Source organism: Papio anubis, chromosome 10 (assembly GCF_008728515.1).
Source record: "Papio anubis isolate 15944 chromosome 10, Panubis1.0, whole genome shotgun sequence".
In the NCBI taxonomy this organism is placed as follows: Eukaryota; Metazoa; Chordata; class Mammalia; order Primates; family Cercopithecidae; genus Papio; species Papio anubis.
The window spans coordinates 26,855,327-26,879,384 of record NC_044985.1 but is presented as its reverse complement, the minus strand read 5'-3'; the positions used below and the strand labels follow the sequence as shown (position 1 = coordinate 26,879,384).

At 35.6% G+C, this 24,058-nt stretch overlaps 1 protein-coding gene across 12 annotated transcripts in view; it reads right to left on the bottom strand.

Moving 5' to 3' along the window:
* KYNU (kynureninase) overlaps positions 1 to 24,058 on the bottom strand; it is a 164,106-nt gene that overhangs the window by 50,927 nt on the left and 89,121 nt on the right. For all 12 annotated transcript variants that reach the window (XR_004176502.1, XR_002516060.2, XR_002516061.2 and 9 more), the window contains one exon: positions 449 to 547. Coding sequence is in view for 9 of the 12 variants with exons in the window: in XM_021923571.2 (XP_021779263.1) it covers positions 449 to 547 (99 nt within the window). In the remaining 3 variants the exon portion in view is untranslated. The remainder of the gene's footprint in view (positions 1 to 448; positions 548 to 24,058) is intronic.

Sequence of the window (24,058 nt, the reverse complement as noted above, 5' to 3'; positions counted from 1 at the left end):
AAAGTATATTTTTAAAACAAGTCAATTGTAATTGGTTTTATTTTCATGCTCCCTGTCAATTAAACTGTTTTCACATATGAATTCCAAGTTGATTCTCTAAAACTTATCTTTATATATGCAGAAATTTCACAACTTATCAATAAAAAAAACTAAGGAGATTATCAATTTGAATTAAGTGTAGGGCTTTTTCTCCAGAACCTCCTGACTTTTTCATGGCAGCCTAGGAATTGAAAGAATTAATTTCTCCATATTGATGGAAATACTAGAATTAAATTACTTACCACACTATTCCATCATATAACTCCATTAACTAAAATCAGAAAATATAATAATAAAAGAAATAGGCAAAGTAACTGAAATCTTTAAAATTGGCCAACAGATCCAGTTTCTCCTTCAGATTAATGTCAATGTGAAATAAAGGGATGTAAATATATTAACTCGTTTGTACCTTGTAGGAACACCAGCAGGCAAAATCAACTCCCCAGTCATGTAAATAGAGTTCAACATTTCCAACGGCATGTGCTAGATCAAAGCCGACGTAACAACCCTAGGGAATAACATAATAATAAGTTTTAAATTTGCTTAATGATTAGAAATAATAAGTACAAATATCTTTAAGAAAATACTTGACAAACTTCTGTACCATAAATTATGGTTTGCTCTTTGCTGCAATGGTTCACAAAGTATGATCCACAATTCCCAGGACCCTTTCAGAAGGCCCACCAGATCAAAGCAATTGTCATAATGCTAAGACATTCTTTGCCTTTTTCACTGGATTGACACTTGTATTGATAATGCAAAAGCAGTGATGGGTAAAACAGCTGCCACCAACATCAGCAGCAGCCAAGGCAGTGGCACCAAACTGTACTAGTAGTCATTACATTGGTCCCAGCCTTTCACCTGGGGACCTGGGAAAGTTTCATGTGAAAATCTCCTTGTGAAAACTGTAAAAATGGTCAATTTTCATTAAATCTCAATACCTTAATTCTTATATTTTTAATGTTGAATGTGGGAAGTACACATAAAACACTTGACTACATTCTGAAGTAGGATGGCTGTATTAAAGCAATGTATTTATGCAATTATTTGAGTGGCATGCTGAACCTGCCACTTTTATATCATGGACAACCATTTCTGCACAAAAGAGCAACTGACAAACAGTGATAATTCACATGTGTGATGTATTTAACAGATATTCTTTTGAAAATGGAGTGTCGCTTCAATGAAACAACTTATAATATTTGCTGCCAATGATAAAATTAGAGTTTCCAGGGGAAATTAGAATATTGAAAAACTTGTATCCACTTCCATGAGTATGACTAGCTCCTATTATTGAGATAATTCTGGTGAATATAGTAGTAATACATATTTTTAAACATTATATAATTAAATATGTCAATATTTGGAAAATATACATAATTCAATGAACCAATATTTTCTGAATGGCCAATGCTTGATGTTCCATATTGTGCATTGATAAAGGATCTGTTTGAAATGCAAGTTCAGTCAATGGATTTTTATATAATAAATATAGAAAATTCAGTGATTCAGTTTCACATTCCATACCAGAACTCCTAAAAAGTTCTCACTTGTCAAATTCTGATGCAATATCAAAGAATACACAAAATTGACTGAAAGACCATTCAACCACTCCTGCCTTTTCTCATTACATATCTCTGTGAGTACCTATTTTCTTTCTAAGATTCAAAAAGAGAAACAGAGAGATTGAACACAGGTATAAAAAACCAGTTGTCTTCTATTAAGTCGGGTGTTAATAAGATTTGCCAAATATAAACAATGCTACTGTTTTTTAAAGAAAACATAGTTTGAATAATAATATTTTGCTTATGTTAATATGTAATGCATTTGTTGTTATTCTAAAACAAATAAATACATTTTAAATTTCTGTTTTAACTGCAAATACAGTAAATATAGATATAGAGCCAACGTCAAATCTCCTAAGATCCTCAGCGCTTTTTAAGAGTGTAGAAGGTTTCCCTTTCTAAAAAGCTTCTGAACTGTTGTTTTAGTGTATCCTAGTAATCTGAAAGAGTCAATAGTTTTCTTGTTTAGCATTTAACCCCACATCATGTGCATATTTAATCAGTTCAAGTATACGCAGTGTTATCAATTGTATCAATGGTTCAGCTTCTCTGCCCTCTCTTACACCCATGTTATTTGCCAGATAAGTTCTAGTTCCTCCCACTGTGGGGAAGGTGTAAGTCTCAGCCACTGGGATCAGCCATGTGACTTGTTTTGACCAACAGAATGTTAGCACATGTAATAAAAACAGTCTCAGAAAAGTACTTGAGTGACTAAGCTTGCTCTCTCTTGCTCTCTGCTATCTCTATGAGAAGGACTTGCTTGGGCCAAACTGCTGGCCCAGATGGAAGATAAAAGAAATGTGGAGCATAATAATCCTCACCTGAACTCAATCTGGATCAGCTGCTCCTCCATGCTCTCCTCACCCCTCGCAGTTTGCCACAGAAACATGAGTGAGTTCAGCTGAGACTAGCAGAACCCATTCAGCCGAGTCCTACCTTGATGCTCTGACACCAAGGTGATCCATAAATCAATGGTTATTGTTTTAAGACAACAAGTTTCGAGATGATTTGTTACATAGCTTTTTAAGGGAAGAGTGAATTGATATACTCAGCCCCCAAAAACCAAGACATTCTTTACTTGGTCTTAGGAATTACAGCTGCCATTCTTCTTAAAGAGTACAAGATACCAAAGGATCACAAGATGGAGGTTTGGATCAGTTACTGATTGAGTTCTTTTAGTTCTCATGTTAGAATAAGGATAACAATCCTTGCTTAATGCTATTCGGTAAGCAAATATGCATACTTTGATACAATACAGATCCTCAATGTGAGCCAGCTGTTTTATATGGAGTTTAATTTTTAAAAAGAATTCTTATCCAATAATAAAGAGGAAGAACGATGTTGTTTGGGAGAGAATTTCAAAGTTTAATGTAAACTCTACTGTCTCCTTCATACACATTGACTTTATACCCTAAGACTTTCTTCTGATCTGATTCCATTCTGTCTTAGTTATTTACTTGTCATGAGGTTTTAAGTGTTTTGTTTGTCTGCCTAGTGCAATTCACAATGTTAAAAAGCAAGTCTCTGTTTCCACTAAATTCCCAGAAGCACAAACTGGAACAATGAATACATATTATCCAAATTGTACCCAAGTAGGAGGTTTCTAATTTAATTGCTGATGATCAAAGTAATTTAACTTACTGCATATCAAAATGTTGAAATGTTTACTGAGAAAATATAAAGATTCGTTCCACTTTAAGACAACTTTGTACATGAACATGAATTTAAAAACTGATGGCTAAATGCAGGTAATAGAACTTTGCAAAACATTTTACCTCTGGGTTTGTGTATGATTGGTTTACCGAGTGTAGTTTACCACGTGTATTATTAGTTTACCACGTGCACATACCTGCTCCAAACTAGATTTTTTGGAACCCTGAAGGCACACAACTCTCAATGGAATTAAAGTTTTTGAAGTAAATACTTGAATACATTTTAGAAGTGTTCTAACACCACCTAAGAAAAAATAACCCCAAATTACAAATACAGGTGTTTTCCCTAGAGAAGAGACATGCAAACTATAGTCTGTTTCCGTAAATTTAATTTTGGATCACAGCCAGTCTCATCTGTTTAAATATTGTCCATGGCTGCTTTTTTTGCTACAGCAGCAGAAATGAGTTGTTGCATTAGGGACCATATGGCCCACAAAGCCTAAAATATTTGCTACTTAGTTCTTTACGGAAAGATGTGCTTACTTCTACACTATAGCATTGGTTTGCATAAAGAAACGTCAATATGCTGAAAAGTTAATTAATTGAAAACCTCATTCACTATAATATGACTGGAGATAGTATCTCAAAAAAGGACAATATACCAGCACAAAATAACTGAATTTTGAGGGAGGAAGGGAGATTAATTTATTATTTTTTCTAACACAAAAAAATGAGCAATACATACCATAAAAATAAGACAAGTGCTCTATTGTCGTAAAAGTTTAAGGAGTAATAGGACATGAATACAATTAATCTTCATCAAAACTTACAAGTCATTAAGTCATCAAAACCTAGGTTTGCAGACTAATGTTTAGCTTTAATAGACATGCACACAACCCCCCACACACATTTATTTGTTTATATTTTAAGATAATACTGAAATTTTATATGGGGAACTTATAATACTGAACTTATATAACTTATAATACTGAAATTACATATGGGGAAAAAAGTTAATTATTCTGAATTTGAAACCCTCTTTTCTTCTCATCAACATTTCCAATTAAAGCAACTTTTGTGAAGCAATTTTTACAGCTCAGATTTTCATAATTTGTTTTTATAACTCAATTTTTCTAAGAAAACTCAAGAAATAGAAAAAACAGCACTTTAGTTATCAATTACTTATAAAGAACAGCACATTGAAGAAACCACAAAACTTGACATACAATATCCCATTATTAAAATCCCTGTGGCCACATTTGTGGTACCACATTGAAAAAATCAAGTACGGCTTCTACACTATGTTTAATGCATTTGTAATTATTTCCCTATTGGTTGGTAGACAATATAAATTATTAAAATATAAAATGTATTGAGAAAACAACTGGAAGATACAAACGTATCACTGCAAAGTGATTTCACAAAAGTGTCACTAGATGGCAGCATCTTAAACATTAAAAAAACTAAAGGTTCTCCAAAACCTCTCTACAGTCATCCAGTTAGATATTTTCATTGTTTTGCCTCACGTAGGTAACATGATATGCACAGGTGAAAGCATACACTCTATACTTGAGTACCTACTTTATGCAATTTTTCAATAAAAATCAAGTATTTTTCAACACATTTTATTTAAAATTACCCACAGGTGCTCACACTCATGTTGACACAATCACATTCATACTGACACAGCTCACACTCATATTGACACAACCAGCACAGCATTGTTCAGTCACCATGCCACCTTACTTTATAGTCAATCTAAAACTTGCAATCATTTTCAGGCCATTCTGATTATTTCCAGCTTGTCTTTCTCCAATAAACATTATAAATCATACATTTGATGATAAGACTCACTGCCTTTGTTTACAGAGCCCCCATTAATTTCACAATTCAACTCATAGTCCTTGGTATGGTTATCAGAGGTGTTTGAACCAAAGCAACTCCATCTTGGGTAGGGACTGGGTAAAATAAGGCTGAGACCTGCTGGGCTGCATTCCCAGTAAGTTAGGCATTCTGAGTCACAGGATGAGACAGGAGGTCAGCACAAGATACAGGTCATAAAGACCTTGCTGATAAAACTGGTTGCAGTAAGGAAGCTGTCCAAAACCCACCAAAACCAAGATGATGACAAGAGTGACCTCTGGTCATCCTCACTGCTCATTAGAAGCTAATTACTAGTATTATAAGCTAATTATAAGCTAATGTATTAGCATGCTAAAAGACACTCCCACCAATGCTATGACAGTTTACAAATGCCATGAAAACATCAGGAAGTTATCCTATATGGTCTAAAAAGGGGAGGAACCCTTGGTTCTGGGAATCGCCCACCCCCTTCCCAGAAAACTCATGAATAATCCACACCTTGTTTAGTATAAAACAAGAAATATAATAAGCATAAAAATGGGCAACCAGCAGTCCTCGGGGCTGCTCTGCCTATGGAGTAGACATTCTTTTACTCTTTTACTTCCTTAATAAACTTGCTTTCACTTTACTTTATGGACTCACCTTGAATCTTTTCTTGTGAGCGATCCAAGAACCCTTTCTTGGGGTCTCTGGGACTGGGATCCCTTTTCTGGTGACATAGCTATTTATTTTTTATTTTTTAAGTTTTTGTAGAGAGGAGTTCTCACTACATTGCTCAGGCTGGTCTTGAACTCCTGGGTTCAAGCCATCCTTATGCCTCGGCCTCCCAATGTGCTGGTATTGCAGGTGTAAACCACCACACCCAGCCCTCCTGGGTATGATTAAAGACTCGCATGATCTGCTAGTGCCCCTTGATCAGATGCCCCATATAGACGTCTCTCATTTTACATAAACTTTTCCCTTTCCTGGGGATGTGCTTTCTCTCCTCCATTTGCCTAGCAAGTTCAGATTTTGATCACCAGATAACTTTGAGCGAAGATTATTTTGCCATCTCTCTCTTCTATCTTATTCTATAGCCCTGTTTGTATATCTCTCTTGTAACAATTTTCCAACCTTACTGTCTTCTTTCACACAATATGAACTCAAATAATTGTTGAATAAATAAATAAATGAATGAACAAATAATAAAGTCTTACGAAAGTCAATAGCTGTTCTCTAAAGTGATGTTAAATTTGTAAGAAAACTATTTGAGGGATTCTGTTTCTGATGCAATTTTATTGCATGTGCTATTTATTCAGACATGATATCTTTTAGAATGAAGTATCTTGGACAAAATAGAAGTTGAGAATATGTTCAAAATCATTCTCAATTAATAAGAAATATCGTGTGTCCTTGCCATCTTCACTAATACAAGACTAAACATTTTTCTAATTAGTGAAATAATATGATACATAGGGCCTGTGCTGAAATTTCCAAGAGAAAAGTTAGCTCACTCTTTCCTAACTTCGATTAATTGCCTGTTTATTAAAATGAAATATAAAATGGTAAAGCTGAATTATTTTCCTAGTAGCATTAAAGCTCTGATTGCTTTATGGATTGATTTGGTAACAAATTGATTTTGGACTATTGTTATTATTATTATTTAGTTTATTCCTTTTTCACCAAGATTAAATCCTATGAATTGTGAAGACTCTTAATAATTAGCAAATTTGGTATGAAAAAAGTACTTATACAAGATAAGATATTTGTCGCTATACTCAGGGTTGATATATAGACGGTATGCATTGATATGCTCTTATTATTAAAATAATAACATAGTTAAGGTACATAAAAAGTTTTCGTCCTAAGCCACCTGAATAATCAACCATGGCTGCAGCCCTTGCATCCCATGATGGAAGAGTGTCTGCGAATATCAGCTTGTGAATGTTCACTGCTAGGGACTAGCCCAGAGTCCAGTGGATGAGACAATGCCTTTGCCAGCACCACTATCAGCATGGTGGGTGAATTCCAGGTGACTATCAGTACATTCTAATAGACTAATGATGGATACTACCTGGTATTAACATGGAGTATGACCTTCTTTGTGACTGTGGGAAATGCAGCTTCTATACCGTACCGATCAGATATTTAAGTGTTCTGAATATCATTCCTTGCTTGATGCAAAAGTAATAAGAAACAATCCAAGAACTACAGTGCTATGAATTTGGACAATATTACTTTTTAAAAAGTATAATGGGAAGTTTGAGGAAAACGAACAAAAAAGAAAATGGTATAGGGAGATGTGTGTCTGGGTGTGTGTGCGCGCACATGCTGGTCATCTCTATATGGAGGGTATGAATAAATGATTAGCAACAATAGGTTGGCTAGTTAACTCTCATATTGGAATTTTCCAAAGGAATTCCTAATTAGGGAGTTTTTGACTAGTACTAGAGAAAGTTGGGAATGGAAAGGAGGAAGATGAAAGCTGGTAGGTTTTTTTGCCACGGTCTTGGAGCATTTAACTTTCCAGAATTCATTCAAGTGTTATGATTCAAAAGCATACTTAGGTGCTAAGTTAAAAACAACAGTAAATATTTCTATAAGAGGGGCCTCCACTGTCTCTGCAAATGCCTCTTTTCAGAGTGAATTTCTATTCTGAAAGTTCTGCTTTTCATGCAGACTAAATTTGTCATGGCCTTCAAAAATTCTTCTCACTCTTTCTCTAGTTTTCCTTTCCTCCCAACTCTCTGGTTATGTGTAGGAACTAAGCATTATTTTGCATATTATGTTCATGCTGTACTTAAAGTCAATAAGTTCTATAGGTCACAATTCCTTTCCAAAATTATTTAATATAGCTATCTACTATTTTTATGCAATGTGTTAAGCTTCATTTATTTATATCAATATAGTATAGTTCAATGAGAATAGCAACTCTTCACTATTAAAACATGAAACAACAGAAAATGAAAACCAACACAAATAAAAAGGAAAAAGACACAATCTTGAAGTGGAGCTTCAGTGAAATTTAGTAGAAATCACATTGCATGGCTACCAGAACCAAAGTTTACGTTTTCTGCAGGACAAAACCAGAATACTCTTCCAACTTATTTTAATCCTATGGCTCTTATAGATAATATAAGAGATCAAAAAATGAATTATCAGTGTGTGTGTGTGTGTATATATATATACACACACACACACACACACTATATATATATACATCCACACAAAATTCCATCCAGGAAGCTAGCCACCTGAAAATCAATTCTAAATGCTCACATTATGAAACAGGAACAGAAACAATAAAAATTCAGATGGTAGAAAATATTTGAGCCTCAATTTTGTAAACCACAAATAAAATTATAAGGCCCCCAAACCATCTGAATAGACCCCTCCTGTTGGCCAAGGGCATTCCAGAGTTAACCTGAGAAGCTACTTCAAGCCATGATAGAAGAGGTGATAGACATTTCTCATACTTTCCAACATTAACATCAACATAGACCATAAGTCTGATAAGAAATATTTACATTCTATTCCCTCTGAAGCCTGCTACTTGGGGGCTTCATCTGCGTGATAAAACCTTGGTGTCCACAGCCCCTTATTGGAACCCAGACATTCCTTTCTATTGATAATAACTCTTTCAACCAGTTACCAAAAACATTTTCAAATCTACTTATGACCTGGAAGCCCAGCCCTCTCCTCCCCAGGCTTTCAACTGCGAGTTATCTTTCCCTTCCAGATCCAGTTTGATCTGGAAGTAATATGTAACTCCAACATAAATCTGATACATCTTGACTAATGTATTAAGTCTCCCTAAAATGTATAAAAGCAAGCTGTACCCTGACTGCCTTGGGCACACGTCCTCAGGAGCTCCTGAGGCTGTGTCATGGGTACGTTCTTAACCTTGGCAAGATAAATTTTCTAAATTGACTGGGACCTGTCTCAGATACTTTTGAGTTTACAACCTTCTGATAAACTACCTAAAATTAAGGTAATTTACCTAATGATTGATTTCAAATGTATCTTTTACCAAATATCTTAAAATATAAGTGAATACAGAAGGTGATCATTACAAAGAACCTTTACACAACAAATAACTTGGAAAAACCCCATTGTCCTAGAGCTATTGAATGACTGCACTTATGTCAATATATACAAACAGAGGACACAACAGGCCCTGGTAGAGACAACACTTCTCCGAGCCACTCAGGTGGGCTAATGCTAGAGAACTGGATGCCGTGAATATACTTGGGAGCTTCCAGAAAGGTTAACTCTGGAGTCCTGATAAGTAAGCAACAACAAAGAAGGGGCCCCAGGTAGGGGAGAACAATGAATAATTGTTCTGAGAAATGTTAATCACAAGAAACCTGTGGACACAGTGACCTCCTTCCACTCATAGCCCCAGCAGCAAGGCTTCAGTCAGCATGTGGCCCCCTCCAGCACAACCCCGTAAAACTTCCCTCCACCCCTTGCCTCTCTGCAGACAGCCTCTTCTCTGTTGTAATGCCCATTGCTTTCTTGCAAGGTATCTTCATACTTCCTCTAATAAATCTGCCTTTCTTTACCTATGACTGTCTTGGTAAATTCCTTTAGCACCCATGACGAGCCCCAGCTAGTCGCACCTGTGACATTAATTGTGAAGATAAGAAATCCAATAAGGGAGTGTTCTGAATCAAAAAAGGGGTATCATGAGAAAAGTATGCACAGCAATCAAGGAACTCATTGAATTAAAAATGAGTATCTTTAACTTGGAATCAGAATGAAATTAGAATAAACATGTTTACATAATGATTTAAAAATTCTGTTTTGGATTCAAGGATAAGCTAAACAGTGAAATGAATTCATCAAGATATATTCATTTGTTTATCAACTTGTGCAAATTAGGCTAACACAGATTAGGGAGATGTGAGAGCTCCCCGGACCCTTTCACAGGATTTGTGACATGGGTGTGGCTCACTTACACAGCTGCTGTGCTCAAACCCCTTGTGGGAGGGGGAGCACACAGGCGAGTTGTGCCTGGGCCAGGGTGAGTGCTTTTGGGCTCCAGATCCATGGTAGCATCTAGGGGTATGTTACAATTAATGCCCTTTTAGCAGTTGCTGTACGTAGATGGCCAAATGTTAACAAGCTCAGTGGGGAGTCAGGTGACGGTCTTTTACACCCTGCCTTCTTGCCACCTAGGTCCTTGTCTGGCATCCAGGAAGAATGAGGTCACATAGACTTAAAGGATGGTGAATGCAGAGGTTTTATTAAGTGATGGGGGTGGGATCTCAGTGGGATGAGGAACTGGAAAGCTGATGGAGTAGGTAGCTAATTTTCCCCTGGAGCTTGGCTGTTCCAGCCAAACTCCTCTCCGACTGGCCAGGTGCCTCTTTGATGTTCAGATGCTTCTTCTCTCCTTGTCTGCCGTGCCACTCTGCTCCTCTGCCAGAGGAGTTTGGGGTTTTTATGGCTACAGGAATTTGGTGGGGGGTGGGGGTCATGATGGGCCAGGGTGGTTTTGGAAAAGACAACATTTAGGCGGGAAAACAGGGATACCTGTTCTCATTTAGGGCCGTGGTTTCCGTGCTTCAGGTTGAGGACTTTGCTGGGGAACCGCCCTCTTCTACCCAGTACTTCCCTGACTCCTGACTGTATCATTAGAATTTTATTACCCACTAATTTCAAGCCATACCCTAATATTTTTAAAAAGTGTAGTAGCTTATAACTATTGTCACTCTAAAGGAAAATATGAAGGGAATGTCCTGTGGGAAAAGAGACACAGAATGGGTAGTTGGACAGAAGAGGCTGGATGTAAGCAAGCTGGTGCTTGTCTTTCGATGAAAACTCTGGATTCCTGAACAGAGATGGTGAAGATGTTGAAGATGGCCAAGCTGTCACAATTTGTATAGGCCTTCTTGGGCTACATTTATTTCACAGAAAGGAGAGCCTTTACATTTTTTAAAATTAATATGTAACTCAAGTTACTCTTTGTTTAAGTTCCAGAAGGCTTCCAGCAATGTGATTTACATAGCTAGCCAGTTACTCCTTGGGGGAAACTGGCAAAGAATCTGGCACCATTGTTATGCCCTCTAGTTATGCAAATAGATGGCAGGGGGAAATGACAGCTTCTCAACTTCAGTGGTGTGAAAGGAAAATAAAAACTGGGACCTCAATTCACTAGGCCAAAAGGAAAAAGCTGAAACCTGAGTCATACTAGAAGCTGCCTTTCCTGTTTTACCTAAGCAGACAACTCGAGACAAAAGGTTAAATCCTACTCTATGTTCACCTTATCTTATGTAAAGTGCCGATTTACTGAGCAGGAGAGGAATACATAATTGATTATTCCCTTACCTGCTCCTTCTCTCTTGAACCATGTGGGTTACCATATCCTTCCTCTTTCCCTTCCAGCCCACTTTTCCCCTTTAAATACTGAGGTCCTCAAAATTATCTTTGTAGAACAGCACAGACCACAGTTTCTGTGATTCCGTGTTTATTTCTTCTGGGCATGTACTTAACCTTGGAAAAATAAACTTCTAAATTGAGTGAGACTTGTCTCAGATACTTTTTGGTTTACAATGGGAATGAATGTCCTGAACTATCTGAATGCTCTCCTTGAGGTTATTCAGTTTGTGGTTTTGGCCAACCTTAAAGCTAAATGAATTGGAGCATACCTAAGTATACTTTTTGTGGTGTTAGAACAGGTCGAGGTTGTTTTTTCTAAGACAACTTAGTGAATCTATTGTCTCCCTTTATCAAGCACTTAACACACTAAAGCAATATTCTCTTTACATATTTCTCTGTCATATCTGATTCTGATCTCTTTAAAGACAGAGACGGTGGAATTTTTTTTTTATTCTCCATTTTCTCCCTGTCTCTTTTTATATCCAGAGCCTGACATAAAATGAGAGGTCATTATACACCTGAAAGAATAACATTTCTTGAGAGTAATGCGTACCTCAGCTAGTATTAAGAGTGGGGGAATGGGGATGAGTACTTCCTGCTGGAATTCTCTCCAGTCGTTTGTAGCTGTGTTTCCCAATCATACAGAGGCTTGCAAGCTCTTAATTAGAGGGAAAGCTCCTGCAAATACCCCAAAGGTCCCTGAAGATATGAGGATGAGAGTGGTAATGGGGCCATCATTGCTGGGAGCTGTTGCCAATGGAGCAACTGCCTAAGACACCTGCCAGAAGAAGTTACGAGGGGCCAGTGTCTTGGGGCTTCCCTATATGAAGGTAACTGGAAAGAGTAGGTTTGTGGTTCTGAGAAGGAACACTGATGAATGCCAGTACTATCTAATTCAGAAAGACTTTTGATGCTTATTGACATTTAGGCAATGCCTTCTTGACATTTAGGAGCAAAGTAAAACTTGTGGGTTTTCAATATTCTCAAGAGAGACAATTATGTAGACCACAGAGACAGAGGTCTCAGATTACCAAGAAAAGAAAGGACCAACAAAAAGATTATATATATTTTTCTTTGATGTTTTTAAATGCTGACACCAATTTGCCATTACATGATTAGATTATATACATACAAAATATATATAATGTGTATATATGAGATTAGTTTATATATATATATAATGTGTATATATGATTAGTGTGTGTATGTGTGTGTGTATATATCATGTAATGGCAAATTGCGGTCAGCGTTTACAAACATCAAAGATATAATCATCTTCTTGGTCCTTTCTTTTCTTGGTGATCTGAGACCTCTGTCTCTATAGTCTACATAATTGGCTATGTATGCCAAATTCATATACATATATATATATAGAGAGAGGGAGAGACCTCATCTCTGCAGCCTCTCTCTCTCTCTCTCTCTCTATATATATATATATATAGCCTCTGTCTCTGTAGTGTACATAATTGACTATAAATGGTAAGTTCATATATATATATAGAGAGAGAGAGACAAGACAATACTATGGAAAGACAGCCTTAGTGTCAGCTATAGCTAGACTCCATTTCTAGCCTTTACTTGCCGTTAAATTGCCTTGGGCAAGTGCTTAAACTCTCTCAGACTCACTCTCCTCAAATGAGCAATGGTGAAAGCTTACTGTTAGGGTTGCTAGGAAAATTGGAAAAACATATCAAGTATCAGAAACACAGTAGGCCATCAACTATAGCTATTATCATTCACATTTTTATGAAGCGTTATTTCAGAGACTAGATTCACTGTTTCAGCCCTGCCTGCTTAAAGTAGACATTGACAAGGTTGTCAAATCCAGAGATGAGAGATAAGAGGAGGGAAGAAAATGAGCATTTTGCTAATGAAATTTAAGGGAAAGGTGTGAATTGAGAAGGTCTCAAAGAGAACTGACAACTGGATGGATAAGAGTAAAGGGTTTGGAAGAAAGGAAAAGCAAACCAATCCTGAGACCCTAAACCATTGTGTAATTTGCAGGTACAATAATCACACCACTTTAAATAAAGTGTATGCTTTAAAGAGCAAATTTCAGCTATTTCTTTTTACCAAAATAATAATAATAATAATAATAATAATAATTGTCTTTACTTACTGTCAAAAGTAAGTATGAAAACCAAGAAAAATTAAATAAATTCAGTCATGCTCTTCTCTTTTATAGTCTTTCTCTGGCTAGCAAGGACCTCACACAAAATGTAGTTTGTTTGATTTATTTCAGAGACTCAAGATGGGAAAAATAGCTTAAGGTAATTTTTCAAGCTTAATTTAGTTCATTTAATATTTAATGACTTAATGGAGCAGTCTGCATGTCCTAAGTGTGTCAAAGAATAGAAATGGAATTTGAAAAAGAACTCAAAACTTACAAAAAGTATCTTGATTTTTTAGACTAATTAACCATTATAATTCTGCAGAAGCTTCTGATTTTTTTTAAACAGGAATACAGTTGTGCTTTTTATGCAGTACTGTTCCATGAAATTAACCTGGCCCACTTGACTGCTGATGTACACACATTTATACATTCACTTATCTAACAGGTATGTATTTAATGATGAAAGACTATGTGCAAAGCACATGAATCTGTGCAATTTGCAAGGTCTACCCTCAATCAGTCATTGAACACTCTACTGACATAGCTTCCTAAATTTGAGAGTTAAAATAGGCATAGAAGTAATTATGAGACAGTGCAAATGGTGACCAATGATACATTTTTCATCATGGTATGGAAGTATAACAGGAAGACAGATTTATCCTGATACAGAAAAGTGAGAAAATTTTGCTAATAAAAGTCAAGGATTTCATGTGCAGGTTTCTACAAGAGTCAGTCAAGTAATCTATGAGTTGGGCCTGCAAGAAATACTTTATTTTATACTTTATTGTAAGAATATCATAATACAAGCATGAATACACACACACACACACACACACACACATAATGTTGTGGTAGTCATATAGATATATGTACCTATGTACCAGCTGTGACTTGGCTTCAGTGGTGGGCTCAGTGGATAAACATGGATGTTGTGAAGAGCTTAAGCCCCATCTAAGGGACAGAGCTGCTACCCTGTGTCACCACCTATAGGAACGATGGTCTATTATTGTCAAACTTCTAATTTTTTGGAAAATATTTGAACCCAGGAGTTTTTATATGAAATCTCATGATTCCCTATTGTTGGCATATGACTACATTTTAAAAATACACCATGTTTGCTAATACAATGAGGGCCTACACGAAGCAAATCTCTAGGACAAGTTGTAACCCATGAAGCAAGTAATGGTTGAGCGGCAGTAGAGGAAAAGATATTTTCACGTGTGGGAATATGTAGGTGGAAGGAAAGCTAAAAAGAAAGACAAAGAGGCACAAAGTAGGACATTGAGACAGGGAATATATACAAGTTTTGGCTTAGCTGATATATAACTTATGTGAAGGAGAACAGTAGAAAATATATTGATAATTCAGCATATACAAAATCATAAAGAGCAAAAGTTATTTGCATTCTATTCCACAAATAGTAAAGGAACAATGGTCATCCTATGAGAGAAACACGACGCAGGAAATTCAAGTAGACAAAACATGGTGCCAATCACAACCGTCCCAACAAAGTCCAACTGACTTTTCAGACACATGGTGACTTTTAACCTTTATTCATCAATTTACCTAGTAGACTTATTATAAAGTGGATTTAAAGCAAGTATCTATCCTTCACATACTAGTGACAATTATATCTGGAGATAGCCCCATTTAGATATAAAATAAAAGAACAGTCTCCCATAAGGTATTTTTCTACTGATTACTGTGTCAACCTGAATGGCCTATTCCTCAACCAAATTTACTTTATTTTAAAATATTTATTTATAAAGCGAATTTGATAATATTGAATAGATATCTATGGGACAATTCCCGAAGACACTGCTTCTAAATTGCTTCCTTTGATGCCAGTTTATATAGACAATATGACGATTATCTTCTTTGTTCACCACCCTCCTCTGTAAGATAGATTATCTGCTAGGAAAATAAACATTTTCTCTTCAAATCAACTAACCTTTCATGTTGACATCCCTAATCTTGTTTGCATAAATAATTTAACTGATGGAATAAGTGAATTTCAGAGAATGATGTGGAAGAAATCTCTCATATTTTATTGGGAACTATTTTTCTGCCCAAAGATCTTTTGGAATTCCATTTTTATTGCCATGAGACATAGCCTTCCTTTTCCATTTTTATGGAGGGTAGAATAAATTAGAACTGATGTGTACATTTCACGTTGGAACACTTTCATTTTTCAGTTTAACAAAGACTTAAATCTGCCTTCCTTGGTTAGTCAAGAGGCATGAAAAATGGAATATTCAAGATTATACCCTGGGCTTTAGGCAACTTAAGTATTTTATGAAATATCTATCACCTACAAAAAAACTTAAGTGTAACACTTCCTTTGGGAGGCCCTAAGTTTAGTTGTTATGCCAATGAATGAGGCTAGATCAGGAGAAATAGATATCCCTCATGGCTTTGATAACGGTGGCTGCAGAAGCAGAGATCCTGATTGACAACCAGGAGGCTTGCTTTTCCCAGATCTGTAATCCTATAATAACATCTGGAGGCCAGGCTTCATTTCCATTGAGAATTAATCATTATTTCTCAAATGCTCTATTTAATCAAAAGCTTAAACACCTGATGAAGACTTCTTAGAAACAGCTCAACATTTTCAGATTCTTGGGCATTGATCCTCACCAACATATTTTGACTTATTTGACATATTTTAGGCTTCCACCTGCATGGATTTAAGACTACAGATTGCTCACTATATGTCTGACCAAAACAATCTTCCACTATTTCCAAAGTGAAGAGTAAAGGCCAATTAGTTAATAGAACATTGTGTCTAAAATTTATGACATTTTCCCCTACATTGAAGTAGAGGTCTAAATTCCTTAATCAATATTTTTCATAAGCAGATATAGTACATCTTTTATCACCCTGAAAATATGTGTCAAGTACATATATACACATACATATATGCATATATAAGCATACCCACAAATATTTATAAATATATGTGTGTGTGTGTGTGTGTGTTTAACATGTCTTTTTCTTGAATTCTGTGAATAGAACCAAAGGTGAGTTAAACTACAAGAGTTCAGCATAGATACTTTATTTCTGATGCTTACACACAACTTGTTTTTATTATCACTGAGGGAATGAGGGTGAATAAAAATGATTTCCTGTGAGATAAAAAAAAGTATGTGCATGAAATGGATCTGTCCTTTCATACCTTCACCTGTTCAACTGTATCATAATGACAGAGCATATTTATTTATTTATTTATTTAGAGACAGGGTCTCAACCTGTCCAGCAGGCTGGAGTGCAATGGTGTGATCTTGGTTCACTGCAGCCTCCACCTCCTAAGATCGAGTGATACTCCCACATCAGCCTCCTGAGTAGCTGGGACTACAGGCACACACCATCACACCCAGCTATATTTTAATTTTTTAAAATTTTTTATATAGACAATGTTTCAACATGTTGCTCAGGCTGGTCTCGAACTCCTAGGCTCATGCCATCCACCTGCTTCAGGCTTCCAAAATGCTGGGACTGCAGGCGCCCAGCCAACAAACAGTTTTCAAATTCTTGCAAAGATACTGCAATTGCCTCCTTTTGTCCACTTGTATTGCATTCCAGTCTATTCTCATCACCATATGCAGGATATTTCTTTGTAAAATTAATACAAATACGGCTCTTTGAATGGCTAAAACCTTTCAATGGATTTCCATGGGTCTTCAGGGCAAAGCTAAATGGCTTAGTGGGAACTTCTTTAGCTGGCCTTTGGTCTGCTTTATAGATTTGTCCTACCTTTTCTAAAATTATACAAATTACACTGAAATACTTACTTCCCTGCAATCCAACCAATATTTTTAACTTTCTAGAGTAGTTCCTATCACGCACAAAAAACTCCCCTAGAAGGGATTTTACCTGATAATTTCTACCTATATTCTATAATTGGCTCAGATCTCATCTTCTTTAAGAAGGTCTCACCCTGACAATCCAGGTTAAATTAGGTGTTTCTATTTGCAACTCCTTGATTTATAATTTATGGATCAAATATATACTGATAAAAGATCCAAATGCATGCTACTCTATGGTTCTACCACAGAAACAATAGAGACAAGATTCTTCTTATACACTAAGATCCTATTGGGTGAATGGGCAGTGACAATGGCAAAATGTCTCTAATGTCAACAATTTCTGGTAAAGATAACTTTAACATTCCAGTATTAAACTTCTATGAAGGAGGTTAATTTTTATGGGTAAAAATTTCATACATTATGCTAATTTATGTTATATTTGTATACAAAAGTGTTTAGTACTCATTTGTTCTAGCTAATTCATTGCTCAAGTTCTGATATCCCATGTATTAATGATATCATTCTACTGTAATAGAGATGTAATAGAGATATTAAATAGATATTATTCTATTATAATATTATGAGAGTTGATTTCCAATTTTCAGGACTGAAAGCATCATGGCCAAGCTTTCTGTTGAAATTTGAGGCTTGATCACTCAATCATTTGTGTTCTGAAATAATCTCAAAATTGTTTTTAAAAAATAATTAGGCCTACCTGAAGATAAATAGAAGATTCACAGAGGGGGACATTCATATTTAAGTGTGGTTTGGGTACCTGTGATTTTACTAAATGATTTTTATTAATGATGTCTTTATTCATATATCTGATTTTTGCCTTAAATTATTCTGGATCCAGAAGTAATTCATTTTTATTCAAACTGCTTGGGCTATCACTGTGATTATTATTTGTTAATAATTTAAACAGCTTATGGTTGAGTCTAAGAGATGTGAGATGTTTGCACCTAAACAAAGCATCATGTGGCACACAAAGAAGTAGAAGCTAATAAAACAATGTTGGAGTTTGCAGAATTTGGTCTTCATTTTAAGCACCATTTGCATTCAACTTTTAGTAAGCTGAGAAAAAAAAAAAAATATGCCATCATCCATATAGGTACACTGAAATGTGTAAAAGATGTGAGAAATTAAGGCAATCATTCATTCATTCATTCATTCATTCAACAAATAGTTATTTGGCTCTTCCTAAGAGCTGGCCCCATTTAAGTTTCCATGTGCTTTAAGCCACTTTAGATGAAATTGGAAAGGGATAGAGGAGTATAAAGAGTTTGTGCTGAGTTTTTTAAAAATAAGATTATTAAAATTTTTATAAGTTCTATCTCTTAACTTTTTAAAACTTCAGTGTAGTCTCTTGAGTCCTGGCCAAACTGCTTAGATTATTCTTTTCTTTTTTTTTTTTTTTTCTTTTATTCTGGTGTGGAAGTATTCAGTGACAGTCTTTAATAAAAAATTCTGGATATTTCACTTTCTGCCTAAAAAATCTCATTTCTTCATTATTTCTTTTTCCAACAAGCCCAGATAGTCCAATTTTTTTTCTTAACATGTTGACAACTGCTAACATTTATTGAGTGCTTAGCATCTGCTAAGCACTAAGTAGTTTTAAAATGGTATCTCTTTTCATTCTCTTTAGAACAAACCTATGAAGTTGGCACTATTATTTTCCTAATTTGTTAAATAGACAAATTAACTCACATTAGTAAGTGAATTAAAACTATGCTGAAAAGTAACGTAGAGACCTAGAGTCAAGTCCAGGTCTGACTGTGTCTTCCTGATCTACGCGTTCTGTTAATGAAAATGCTATACTGTGTCTTAAAATAAGTATCCTATTCCATCAGCAACACACAATACCTAGTTCCAGGTGTAGCAAACTAATAGCTGTTCTTTAGCATGCAGTAACACTTCATTTCCCAGAAAAGGTCATGGACTGAGTGTTAGTCAATGGAATATAAGTGGAAGTAAATGTTGCCATTTCTAAGCTAAGACTTTAAAGAAGTTAGTGTGCATTCCTTTGACTGAATCCAGACAGAGGCTCTAGGACACAAAAGCCAAAGGTCACAATTATGAATATTTGGAAACCTTAACGGATGTAGAGAAAGTTAATTCCTGCCTGATGCATGAGTATAATATAAACATCTATCACTTGGAAGACATTTGTGATTGTATTTATTTGCAACCAATAACTATTCTACCTAACACATCAAGAGTTCTTATTAAAATATTTTTCATTATTTATTTCCTATTTCTTATCATAATCTAAATTTGTGAGAAAGTCTTCGTATCTTAGGATGATTTAGGCATATAGTCTTGATTTCTCTCTCTTTATATCTTATGGTCACCTTATCAATTTTCCATGAATTGTTTCAAATGCTTCGTGAAATGAGACAATAAAAGAAAAAAGAAAGAGAGAGCAAGGGAGAGGAAGAAAAGAAAGGAGAGGGGGGGGGGAAAGACTAAAGGGTGAGAAAAAAAGGGAAGAGGAGCAATGAAAGAGGAAGGAGAAAAATGGGTTAGGAACAATGAGATCCTATGAGGGTATAACTGAGGAACATAAGAAATATTATATTTAGCCAACCTGAACCCCATTCCAACCCCTTCCTCTTAGTCTCTCTCTACTGTAGGGCCATAGATGTGAAACATTTCCTTACTCATGCTCTTTCTTAGCTGCCATTTCAGGAAGCAGTGAGTCATTAGCAGGAATCTGCTAGGTTTTTTTCTGGGAAAGATTTAGCACTTAGGATGAAAGAAACAGATGAAGCTGCCCTGCTGCTTCTCCCTTCTTCCTTCTCTCTGCCTTAAATAGAAATGAGATTTCTGGATTTGAGACAAATATCTTGTGACTGTGATGGAAAAAGTCCGGGAAAACTCTAAGGAAACTTGGGAGAGGGCACTCAGACATAACTGAGTTGCTGAGTGCACCCCAGCAGCCCCCTGCCTCAAGTCTTTCGTAGTGAGAAAAAGAAATCTGTATTTTTCATCCAAGGTTAACATCGTTTCTTGTAGCTAAAAACGTTCATCTTTGATTCAGAAATATAAAAAGAAAGACAGACCCTGAAAGGATGAAATTAATAAGAGATTGGTTAAAAAGGTCAAGAACAGAAAAGCTGAGTGTACTGGTCCAGAAAGATGGTGGCATGATGATACAGTAGAGACATCTTGTGGGTGACACAAATCTCGTTGGAGCATATTGATCCCAAGGTACATATAGGACATCCAGATGTAGTGGGAAGATGCAGGCTATTTCCTATTGTATGAGTAGCCTGGAGTCTGCACTTGACAGTGATAGCTGAATTATGGCAGTGGTTAAGAATCACTAGAGATAGTAATACCGGGGACAATCAGAAATATCTACAATTAGTGGGTGTAGGAAAGAAGTTCCTAGTAGAAACAAGTAATAGAGTATGAAAAATATAGAAACATGGAAGTAAGGAAGAGCTCCAAAAAGATGGGTTGGCACACCTTTATCTTCAAAGAGACATCTTCAAACTGATGTCTCTTGCCACATGATGGCCCTCCCTTGTGAATGAGCTCTCTAATCTGTTTTCCTTGGCTTCCCCCACTTGCTACAATCTCAGGCCTCCTCAGTTAAGAAAAGCCTCAGTATATTAAATTAATTGTGTGAATCAAAGTCATACTATCAATTGTTCTTTTTATTAATTAGTTTTCTTCCTTGATGATCACTGGAAATCTTGTATTTTCTCTCTCCTTCAAAATCAATTTCTATACCACCTACAATCAAATTAGGAAAAGAAAGATAACCATATAGAAAAATGGGCAAGACACTTGAACAAGCATTTCATAAGATATACAGAAAGATATACAGAAAGCCAATAAATATTGGAAGATTCTCAATCTTATCAATAATCACGGAATTGCAAAATAAAACTGCCACGCATTACCACTGCAAACTACTTAGAACAACTAAAATTATAAAGACTGAAAATAGTAACTATTGGTGAGGCTTTAGTGAAACATTCTAATACATGCTAGTAGAAGAACAAGTTTTTGAAGGATTGGCATTATTGATTAGAAATATACAAATACCTTATGGTCCAGGAATTCTACTTCTAGGTATATACTTAACAGAAAAGTGTATGAATGTGTACTCCCCCAAAATGTATGTGAATATTTAGAGTAGCATGGATTATTATATTAATAGTTCTCAATTGAAAATAAAATCCAAATATCTACCCCCAATAAAAAGGAAAAAAAATTGTGATCTATTTCATACTATGTAAAAATACACTGAAATAAAAACAAAAACAAACAAAAGTACTGCTAGATATCGCATGAATGAATCTCACACATATAAAAGTCAGCAAACAAGTCAAACACAAAACAAAGTTTATAAAAGATGAGCATCTAAAATCCCAAATTCAGAAATCTGAAAGGCTCCAAAATCCAAAACTTTTTGAACACTGACAGAATGCTCAAAGAATAAAAATTTCATTGGAGCACTTGAGATTTCCAGATTTGGTGTGTTCAAGCAGTAATTATAATGTAAATATTCCAAAATCCAAAAATATCCAAAACACTTCTAGTCCTAAGTATCTCAGGTAAGAAATACTCAACCTGCATATGCCTTCGTATAACGTTCAAAACTAGACAAAATAATGCATTTATATAAAGTTCAAAAGGGACAAAGCTGACTATGTGGTTAGAAGTCAGGGGAATTGTAAATTTGAAAGGGGGATGCTATGGTCTAAATGTTGGTCTCCCCAGACCCCAGTTTTATATGTTACAACCTTATACCCAATGTGACAGTATTAGGAGGTCAGGGCTTTGGAAGTGATTAAGTCATGATGAAGTGATTCCTCATGAATGGAATTAGTCCCTTTGTATTAGAGGCTCTAGACAGCTCCCTTAGCCCTTCTGCCATGTGAGGAAGGGCAAAGCAACAAGGCATCATCTGTGAAACAAATAGCAGCCCTAAGCAGACACCAAGTCTGCTGGCATCTTGATCTTGCACTTCCCAGCCTACAGAACTGTGAGCAATATATTTATGTTGTGTTTACATTACCCAGTTTAACGTATTTTGTTAGAGCAGCCCAAGTGGACAGAGACAGAAGGTAACAGGTACTATTTGGAAGAAGACACAATTGAGGATTCTGAGTGTTGGAAATACTTTTTTTCTTGGTAGGGGTGATGGTTATAAGGCCTCAGAATCACCCATGAAGCTATTTGCTTATGATTCATGCTGTTTTTGGTACACATACATTTCTTAAATTAAAATATTTATCACGATTTCTGTTTCTTCTTCCTTATACATGACTATGAAGATTTTACTTCAGAATCTCCTGATTGATTCTCATTGCTCCATCCCACCATCATTTTGTATTCCCACCATGCTTTATTTCTGAAAACTTGTTTTTGCCTCACATGTCCAAATCTACCAGTGACCATGTTATGCCCTTTGTTCCTAGAATTTCCTATCTCTTTCTTGATTGACACCTTTAATTTCTTCTCTGCCTCTCTCTTCAGCTTTATTCATAGATGACTAGACTACCCAAGAGACCTATCAAAGTCTACATTTCAAAGAACTTTGCCTCACCTCGGTTGATAGTAGGAGGAACTGTATAGGAAGAGGGTAAAAATTTGTTAGAATAATCTTGATAATGGATAAATCTACATCTGCTATATCCCCATTTTATTCCCATAGTATTGATTGCTTCTTCATAGTCACATTTAAAACTGCTCATTCCTACCTTCATTTATTTGACTGAGAGTTCCATGAGACTAACTTGGTAGACATTTATTATATTTTTTAAGTTAAAGAAAGCCTGCAAAACATTGAACAAATTTAGCAATCAAAGTACTTAAGTATGAGATTTACATATAAAACCTAAAGTAAACAAATTTATTTTGTGTTTCAATGGGAAACAAAAGAAAGTGTCTATCTCAACCACTTTATAATGTCCTATTAATTGAGAAGAGTATAAAGGTAAGGAAACCATCATTTAATGGCAGAATGTGTGCCAATCCATTTGGTGTTTTATATTCATCATTCTCACACTGAATGTATAAGGTGGGTGCTGTTATGTTAAATTAGCACTTTTAAAGAGAGAGATGCAGAGAAGTCAAGTAACTTGCTTAAGATCATGTAACAATTAAATGACCTAGCCAAGATTTGAACCTCGGATTGTGTGATCGAAAACTCATGGTGTTTCTTCTGTATCTTCCTATCTTATATCTAGGAAGGTTAACGAGACATACATGTATACTAAGGAAGCAGGGACTGCTGATTACTTGCATAACATTTTAAAATATGATTTTCTATTGGCCTCCCTTTATTTTGGTGCTTAACATTTAATATCTAAATTAAGAAGACATTATCTTTATATCTTTCATAACGCACCACTTTCAGAGTTATCCATCAAACCAGTTGGAAGTCGTTGTTAGAAATTCCTAGAGACTGCTGATAACAGTGCTAAATATCTTTTCATTAGTTCCATTCATTAGCTTCAATAACCGAATATATTAACTAGACCTCACACGTATATTAATCCCATAACTTATTAATGCTCAGAATAAAATTCAATTGTTACATTTTTAAATACATGACTTGATTGCTGAATGAAATAGAAGTGCTATTTAAGGATTTTAAACACAAATTGTGACTGTTGAATGTTGCCTCTTTAATTTTTT